Here is a 10,065-nt window from a genome sequence, read left to right as displayed (position 1 = left end):
AATGTAGTGTAGTGTTTATACGGCTCATTTGATTTTTTTAATTTTTGCATGATACAGTACACTACTATCAAGCATTCGACTGGTATTAGCTAAACTAAAAAATTCCAGGACTGGCTTTGGAAAAATTAATTTAGGGATTCGTATTAAATATTACACCCTGTATATATATTTTTTAAAATGCAATAAGTGATTTTCAAACTACATAAATAGCCAATGAAAACGACATATGCGACAATGTTGTCGCACTTTTATTAAATTTTTAGTGAACGATCAAATCTTACCAAAAATAGAACAACCATAATGAAGTATCAAATTATAAGCTAGTTAATTTAAACAAATGTTATAAATTTCAAACATTTTAATTGAAATGATAAACTGAGTCACTGTACAACAAAAAACAGTAACTACTAACAATAACGAAGAACAATTTAAAAAAAAAACTAAAAATATGTATATATGTAAAAATATATATGATAAACCCATAAATTAGAACTGAAAAAGATACAATAATGGTAACAAAATAAGCACTGTCTAGTGCTTATTGTAGGGTTCATAGTAACGGCGTCCATAATGTCATCTTCCTGCGCTTCATCTACATGTCGCTCTGTTGTTCCACTAGGAAAAGTGCCATTTTCTCGCAAATAATTAAAAACTGACCCAAATGTTGGATGACTGGGAGTTCGACGATTAGGAAATCTCCTGCGATATTCTCTACTAGCAGCCCTACCATTCCCATTACAGAATCCATAAACAAATATTATGTCTGCATATTCTGTGGTTGAAAACTGATGTGGCATTTTGAACGAAAGTAACAAAAGCTCTACCAAAACTAACACAATGTACTTAACGTAGATATGACAGAAGAAATATGTATTCTTGTACACATAAATAACAACTGATAATGACAATGGGTATAAAATATCAAGAAACGTCAAACGGTCAACGCCAACCTTCATTTTAAACTTTTTTAGATTTATTTTTATTTAGTACAGTTGATGCAATGTATTATTATTTGACATAAAATTTTAATCATTTATAATCAACAAAAACTAACACATACAAGAGGTTTGACTTTTTAATCAATTTAATTTATTATTTATCGAAAATAATGCCCCAATACGATCTATGAGTAAAAATTTAAAATTGAAAAACAATTGATTCTATCATAGAGATAATACAAAGTGACAGTAAAGATGTTAATTTTCTACGTATTAGATTATGTTGTAGGAACTCATTTTAATTAAAATGTTTGAAATTTATAACATTTGTTTAAATTAATACCTTATAATTTGATACTTCATTATGGTTGTTCTATTTTTGGTAAGATTTGATCGTTCACTAAAAATTTAATAAAAGTGCGACAACATTGTCGCATTATGTCGTTTTCATTGGCTATTTATGTAGTTTAAAAATCACTTATTGCATTTAAAAAAATTTATACAGGGTGTAATATTTAATACGAATCCCTAAATTAATTTTTCCAAAGCCATTCCTGGAATTTTTTAGTTTAGCTAATACCAGTCGAATGCTTGATAGTAGTGTACTGTATCATGCAAAAATTTTAAAAATCAAATGAGCCGTATAAACACTACAGTAAAATGAAATAAATGGTCAATTACACAAATCACCCTGTTAATTAATAAAGAAGAGGAGTTGACATTTTGTAGTGGCCACATGATATGCTCCTTGAGGGACTCTACATATGGTAGAAGTATGTAAAGTTCCTCATGACTCACCCTGTATACTTAACAAGTTTAAACAATTCATTATTTGTAAATAAAATTAATATCTGTTTTTAATCAAAAATTTGCAAACTCAAAAGTTTCGAAAAAAGAAAGAACAATTAAAAGTGAAAAATTCCGTGTAATACTCAGATCATTCTAAAAATCAAACAATATTTTTTTAATAGGTAATAGATTCAATTACTGCTTGTCAACGCCTTGGCAATACGTTATTGCACTAAATTCTTAAACACAGATTTTGCTGATCTTAAGCTGAAAGTTAAGGCAGCAGGTGCCTTAACTGCTGAAGATTTTCAGGGTAAGATTCTATATGCACAATTCAGTTGATATTAGAGGACGTCTGGTGAGAAATAAGAACAGCTTGACTTTCTCGAGCAGTGAGACACTGGTGGGGAGTTACTTATCGTGAATAAAACCGATAGCGGCGTGAAAATGTGAAATACCGTTATTGATGATTCCCTCTCTATACCTCATAATGTGCATATTTCTATTCAAAGCTGAAAAGATCTGTGCGTATCACATTTTGAAAGAACTATTTTGTTTTTTATTGACATCTGAAAAATATGACGTCATCGACATTGTTTTTCATGAGAATATACGGCCCGTGACACATCATTTGACAGCTCTCATGTCACTCCGTCTGTTGCTAGCTTTTTGTGTAATTCTGTTCTTCCGTTTCAAAATGGTTCAATGTTGAATTTTGAAAACATTCCCAAATTGACTCCTAGTGAAAGAGTAGTTCTGTTTCTTGTTTTTTCAGAAAAAAATTAAATATCAATCGCATTGAGAAAGTTTTAAGACTTTATAATTCAATACCTTTTCTTAAGTTGGACTTGTTTTTAAATTCATGGAATGGTCGCCATTTTGAAAAGCCTGTAGTATCGCAAAAAAATTGGAACGTATTGAGTGACAAAATAGCTTCCAAATGATTCGTCGGTACACAGCCAAAACCGCGAATATGCAAAATAGCTATTACGAGATAATGCATTTTTAAGGTTTTACAATGTCATGAAAAATCATAGTTTTCAAAAGTCATCATAGTTATAAAAAGCTTAAATTGGCCGTAGGTTATTCAAGCGTTTTATCAAAGTAAATTTCAAAGAAATATTTTTGTTAAAATAGTCACATTCGTTAAGATGGTATTGAATATTTTTTTATTGCTTTGCACTTATGCGAAATGAAAAACAAATAGCAGTACATCAGTCTACATTTTATTGCCAAATTAAGCGGTTATGATCTACAAACAACAAAACATGTTAGCATCTAAACATGTTAGCACCTAAACATATTAGCAAAAACATAGTATTCCTAAAAATTAATTTTGTCAACAACACAAAACTAATCTTCCGAATCTTCGCTGAAATGAGGTTCTGGGAGATTATCTCTAACAGTTTCATATACAGTGTGACCCATTTAGATTGGAAACACCTCTATAAAAATTGAAGTTGTTAACTGATTTTAATCAAATTTTTTTTTAATGTCATGTAATAAAAGGTCTATTGCGGGACAAAATATGAAATATTTAGTTAAATTTTCAGGGCATTCTACGATACTTTTTCTTCGTCGAAAATGGAGAATTTGTATTAGCGATTTTTTTATTAAAAAAATTTCTACGCCACTGAATTTAGAGTGGCTTCAAATAGCTATGACAAAAATTTCATTAAGATATATTTATTAATAACAAACTTATGACAACTTAAAATTTTAAAACTCACTAAGAAAAAAAAAACACTCTGTATTAACAGAAACATGGAAACATAATTTTAGTTTAAATCCTAGTTGCCTCTACCAATCCACCATCTAATTGGATATATTTGTCGTAGCGTTTATAAATATTTTTAATTACATTTCTTAGTTGTTGGGGAGTAATTTCTGCACATGCCTGTCGAATTTTTGCACGAAGTTCGTTTACGTCTCTTGCACGGGTTTGGTAAACTTTTTGTTTGATAACTCCCCAGAGAAAGAAGTCTAAAATTGTGAGATCTGGAGATCTGAGTGGCCAATCTATCAACGGACTACCCCGGCCTATCCAACGGTTCGGAAAATTTTCATTTAGCCATTGCTTGACGGTTCTGGCGTAATGAACAGAACACCCATCTAACTGGATATACAAATTTAATCGTTCATTAATTGGGAGCTCATGAATAGCATCCCACAAGTTGGTGTTAAAAATTTTAAAAAGTTCTGTAAGTTTAAGTTTTCTTCATAAAAGAAAGGACCAATAACTCGCTCGTTCAGTATACCACACCAGACATTGATTTTTTGAGAATACTGGCTTTTATAGTTTATTACCCAATGGGGATTATCTGCTGTCCAATAGCTACAATTCTGTGATGATACTACTCCATTTGTAGTGAAAGTGGCTTCGTCGGTAAACAACACGTTTTTTAGAAAATTTATGTTGTTTAAATATTCCCCTTGGGCCCATTAACAATATTCTAAACGTTTTGCTTCGTCGCCTTCTTGTAATGTGTGTAAGAATTTTGGTGTGAAAGGTTTAATATTATTTACCTTAAGACATCGCCGAATACTCTCTCGAGGCACATTCAAATATAAACTGGCATTCCTTAAACTGGCATTAGGGTTATTTCTGAAATGATCTAAAATGATTTGATCATTTCCTCTTCTTCTTTGTAACGGGTTATTTTTTAAAATTAGTTTTGATACTGCACCATATTCATTAAATATTCTATTTATTTTGTTTACCGTACCGCAGCTAATATTAGGACGATCCACATGTCTGTCATTAAATATTGTACAAACTTCCCTGGCACTTCTATTATTATCTCCCAAAAGACGTATAATTTTAATTTTTTCTTTCAAACTTAATCTTGCAGCCATGACACAAAATATTATTAAAAGAATTTGAAGTAAATATTGTTGCAGATATTATGCATAAATTTAGGCTAGCACTGAAATTTGTATGAGACACATAATGTCTAACAGTAATATCGTTGTCATGGCAACTGAGATTTAAGTTGTAGCATGTAAAGTTAATAATAATGTTAGTGCGTTACTTGCCTTACATTTGTATTCTATTTTAAACATTTTTTTGTCTAGTAGTGGTTTATTATTAAAATTATTTGAAAAATAATTAGTTTTATGGTTATCAGTTGATACAGGGTGTTCTTTTTTAACTCAACAATTTTTTTTTTTTTCGTAGCTTAGTGAGTTTTAAAAGTTTAAGTTGTCATAACTTAGTTATTAATAAATATATTTTAATGAAATTTTTGTCATAGCTATTTGAAGCCACTCTAAATCCAGTGGCGTAGAAATTTTTTAATAAAAAAATCGCTAATAGAAATTCTCCATTTTCGACGAAAAAAAAGTATCGTAGAATGCCCTGAAAATTTAACTAAATATTTCATATTTTGTCCCGCAATAGACCTTTTATTACATGACATTAAAAAAAAATTGATTAAAATCGGTTAACAACTTCAATTTTTATAGAGGTGTTTCCAATCTAAATGGGTCACACTGTACCTTCATAGAATTAAAAAAGTTATGGTAACTCTTTGGTATAGTCATGTCATGACACATTTTTTGTAAATCTTGATATTTTGCGGCTGAAATGCACAATTCACTGTTATAAGCAGGTTGTAATTCCATAATATCTTTAATATCTTTCTTTGGCCGTCCGCGACTCTTCGTAACATCAACCTCGGAGAACTCTTCATCAAAATTTTTTTTGTAAAACATTTTTATTGTGCCTTCTGTTTTTAAATAGCGCAGACAACAAATCTGACGCCAGGGAATCTTGTTCATGTTGTAGGAGTTTGCCCGAAATTCTTAAAGTCGAAGAAATCTTGGAAGTTAAGGTTTCTTACCTCAAACGGCCTTGGCTTTAATCGAGCACCTCTTATTATTTGAGCCCAACCTTCAGGTGTGTATATTGGGACATATTTCGATTTTTGTTTAATCTTAGAATGAATTGACTCACATTCCATTTCGGTATGACCAGATTCAAAAAATGTATGGTTAATTTCCATCAAACTATGGTGAATTGAGACTAACTTTATGCACATTCCGACGAAATAACCATTTTTTTGTTATTCGCCACACCCATCAGACATCATCCTAATTTCTGTTATATTTGGATGTGATAAAACATAGTTATAAATGCAAGACGATATCTCAGTTGAGCCCCTTTTTCCTTGTGATTCGTCAAAAAGATAACAAACTCGATCTTGGTTTCCCAGATTGTAAATTGTTAAATTATAAACTGAGTTTACCCAAATAAAATAATTGACCAGCTGGGCATTTTGGAACCATTAAAGGTCAAATTTAAGTGACAAGGACTTCAAATTGGTTATAGCTACTATCATCGCGAGCATGACGTGCCTGCTCTTTTCTTTTTAAATGTTCTTGATAGAGCCGTTCTTCCGAAGCTTTTTCCACTTCCGTCATGTTTTGATATTGTAAGCATTTCTTGCAATGGTCTTTCTTAGGTTTGAAGAAACCTAAATTGTGCTCCTTAAAAATTTGCCTGTACTTTTCAAATGACACTGGGCGTACAGTCATTGTTTCACATTTTTTCTTGTACATATTAAACATTATTTAAATGTTCTGAGAAGAATCAAAATATTTTTTTAGATGAAGATCTGCAGTAGTGAGACTCAACTGCTGGAAAAGATCGGATACGCTCACGAATTCGGTTTTCCTCTTCAGATTTCAATTTGTTGAAAGGAATATGTTTACCACGTCTATCCTTTTCAACAGTGCCACTTGAAGAAACCTTTTGAAGTGCTGTACGCATAAATACATCCGCAACATTTAGTGTTTTCATAAAAAATAAACGACATACTTTTCTTTTTTCCCCATGAATAGAAAAATTGTAGGTCATAGTAAAATTACGTCTTTAATTCTTAATATTTCTTGTTACCCTTTTTTTCTGCTTTTTATCAATATGGTGAATACGATATCAATACGATAATAATAATATTGTATTATGTTCAACTCATGGTACAATGAATACACAAGGTATGACACATAATGTTCCAAAATCGGTTCGCTTTCGCGCATGACGTAGTCAAGATCGCTTATTCCAGCAACATTTGAATGTAGTTGTATGGGAAAGACTTTTAATTTTAAGTTTTTTTTATATAATTGGGCTAATTTAATTATAGTAATTATAAAGAGATGATAAAATTATGTTATTATAATATTTATCCTTTATAAAACATAGATATCCTTTATAAGACAAGTTTTAATTATCTTTTATTACACGTAGGTACAGGTTAATTAACTTATACTCCAGAGTTCGATATTTCAGATGTTTAAAAAGATACAGAAAAGTGGTAATGGAGGTACACAAAATTTGTACGTATATATACCTACTGAACTAAACACAAAATCAAAATAAATAATGACAAAGTCAACTTTATTTATATCGAATGAGCTAGCTGGCCATCGAATATGAGTGTAGTGAGGGCACACAATATTGCACAACATTTAAAATGACATTTTTGTAATATTCACACATAAAATTATCTTGGTATTGTTTATAATAATGATAACATTGTATATTTTAATAATGATAACATGATTTAACAAAGAAAAATATGTTATTTTGGAAGATGCTAAATTGATTTCCTCCGAAACAGTTCTTATTGCAAATTGCATAGCAGGCTGAGGCTAGTTTCTTACTTAACAAATCGATATGAAAAAACCATTTAAGGTTTCATGACTAATAATTAATAAAAATAAAGATTTAGACTTACGTCGTTGACCTAGAAGTAGTAAGAAGCTGCTCAACATACTTTTTGGACTCTCTGTGTTCGCCTCCTTGTACGCGTTTCTTTTGGTTGGTTAAAAGGGTAGCCGATGTTGATTTAGGCAAATAAAGACTAGGTACTGCCTCAGGTTTGAGCTTTAGACCCTTTTTAGAAACGTAATTTAAAAGTTCCTGTTGTAGATTTCTTAGGTAATCTTCAGTTTTAAAATGTGTATAACAAATTCTTGCAGTATTACAATTAAAATTATCCTATCTACAACAAGATATAATCCACAGTTTTCTGGTCACACTATCTTTAGGAAATGTATGAAACCTAAAGATTTTATCTTCATTGTCACTATTGCAACAAGCAATTGCACAGCGTACTTTGAAAAAGGTACAAAACCAGATATACAATGGCAAATAAAAACTTTCAGTATAAATAAATAGTAACTAAACACCATTTGTATAAAGACACATATATAAGCATATATCTAAATTTGTGTCTTATTTTCATATTATTATATTGATAAGTAAATTTTGCATATAATAATCGGTAGGTTATAGTAATGTGTATATTTTTTATTTTACTAAATTTCATTATAACTCATCTAAAATAGCATATTGAATTGTAAAACAGATTTTTCTCTATTGTACTCTATTTTGTTTTTATTTCAGTAAAACTGCTTGGAAGTGAGTGACAGTGAATCAGAATAAGCAAATCTACTACTATTTACCTATTCACAGTATTTCCTCTGCAGAAAATTTTTAAATTTCAAGGGATTTGCATACAAAAAGAGTACTTATATTATTAGTATATGTATGAAAACAAAAATAAATATTTCCCCTGAATCTCTAGGAGAAGTAAAGGTTTTACGCTACTGAAAATATATTTTTTTATTCAATTATAACTCAATTATAACTTATATTTCAAAATTAATGTGTACGTTAAGCTGTAATAATGGGTTCGAGGTGGTTCAGGCGATCTTAACTACCTCACACTCCTGGGCCAGCTGTCAAATGTCATGCGCAATATCATACCTTGTGTATTCATTGTACCATGATGGCATTGCATAGTTGTGTTCAGGATTGTTTTAGTGGTGCACATAAGTCAAAAACGCAGATTTTGCACATTCGGGGTTTTGGCATTGTACCGACGTGTATTATTTGCTATGCTGCACGAGTATGATGCTAATTTAATTAATTTTACAAAATGCCGCTCGTCCCCATCTTTGTTGATTAATTCACTAAAAAATTATGATTAGGTATTAATACCTCTGGTTAAGATTTATTGGCGCCCACTTAGCTTTGCTATTTCGGAGCGTTCCGTATTCCTTTTGCTTCTAATCTGTAAACAGTTATCTATTATTCATATTCATACCCACGCTCCCGATAACGAGTTCTTAGTATCGTATTTGTGTTACGACCGGCCTATTACTACTTAGGATCACTTTTTTGCAGTTTCAAATTTAATTAAAAAGCATGTTTGTCTCTAAAACGCTAATTTCAAAGTGTGATTTTTGACAGTCGACAATATTATATTTATTTTTTGCTCATATTGAAATTTTAAGAATAAGTAATATATTTTTTCTTTTAGTTGAGGAGAAAAAGGAAAAAACACTGAAGTCCATTTTGGAAGCTAAACAAAAAATTAGAAACGAAATTTTGAATTTGAAGAACAAACTCAAGTTGGCGAAAGAAACAATTTCCTCTTTTAAAGAGGAAATAGCTAAATCTCAAGACAATCAATTTGTAATGTAGTATTAGTATAAAATTTGTATATGTAAATTTAATTATTTTAAATAAATATTTTTATGCCTTTCTTTAAAAAAAGAGTGTGTTTTATTCAATTTGAAATGATAGCAAATTTTGTGTATTATTTCCCAAATACATTTAATGACGTGTTTTTAGTGCGAGCTATCTTTGTTCCTTTAGAATTTATCGTAGCGAGTAAATACTCATCTATGATCCCGATAGGTGACAGATCTACTTCATGGAGACGTCCGTCCCCGTCTACGCGAGCCTTGGTTTATTTCCTACAGGGAAAACCATTGTCCTACCCTCACTCTATATCCAAACCCATCATTTCCTTCCCAGTATCCTGGGATTCGCATCGGAAAAGCTAGATTCACATTCAATCGGATGGGGGCCTTCTTCAAGAGTCACAACCTCTCTCTTGATACAAAAGTAAGAATGCTGCGATGCTACCTCCTCTCTGTCCTTTTTTATGGTGTTGAATCGTGGACCTTGAACGAAGATATGTGAAGAAAACTGGAAGCATTTGAGATGTGGTTATATCGGAGAATGCTTAAGATCCCGTGGACTGACCGAGACACAAATGAGGAGGTCCTCAGAAGAATGAATAAGAATCGAGAAGTACTGACCACCATCAAATCTCGAAAGTTACAGTTCTTCGGACATATTATGCGAAATGAATCCAGATATACTCTCCTTCTCAAGCCATCCTGGAAGGAAAAATATTTGGAAAACGAGGTCCAGGAAGAAGAAGAACATCTTGGTTAAATAACCTCAGAATCTGGTTCAATACAACATCTGTGCAGTTTTTCCGCGCTGCTTGAGATAAGATAAAGATTGCATGATGATCGCCAA

General features: G+C 31.3%; 1 protein-coding gene across 1 annotated transcript in view; it reads left to right on the top strand.

The window, feature by feature from the left end:
- The window catches only part of Gas41 (YEATS domain-containing protein 4 Gas41), a 34,795-nt gene extending 25,526 nt beyond the window's left edge, over positions 1–9,269 (top strand). Inside the window, exon 4 of the mRNA XM_072538762.1 lies at positions 9,053–9,269. Within this exon, the coding sequence (XP_072394863.1) occupies positions 9,053–9,216 (164 nt within the window). The 3' untranslated portion in view covers positions 9,217–9,269. The remainder of the gene's footprint in view (positions 1–9,052) is intronic.
- The last annotated feature ends 796 nt before the right edge of the window (positions 9,270–10,065 follow it).

The sequence above is a fragment of the Diabrotica undecimpunctata genome, chromosome 7 (assembly GCF_040954645.1).
Source record: "Diabrotica undecimpunctata isolate CICGRU chromosome 7, icDiaUnde3, whole genome shotgun sequence".
NCBI classification, from domain to species: Eukaryota; Metazoa; Arthropoda; class Insecta; order Coleoptera; family Chrysomelidae; genus Diabrotica; species Diabrotica undecimpunctata.
This window is presented reverse-complemented; position numbering and strand designations above follow the sequence as displayed.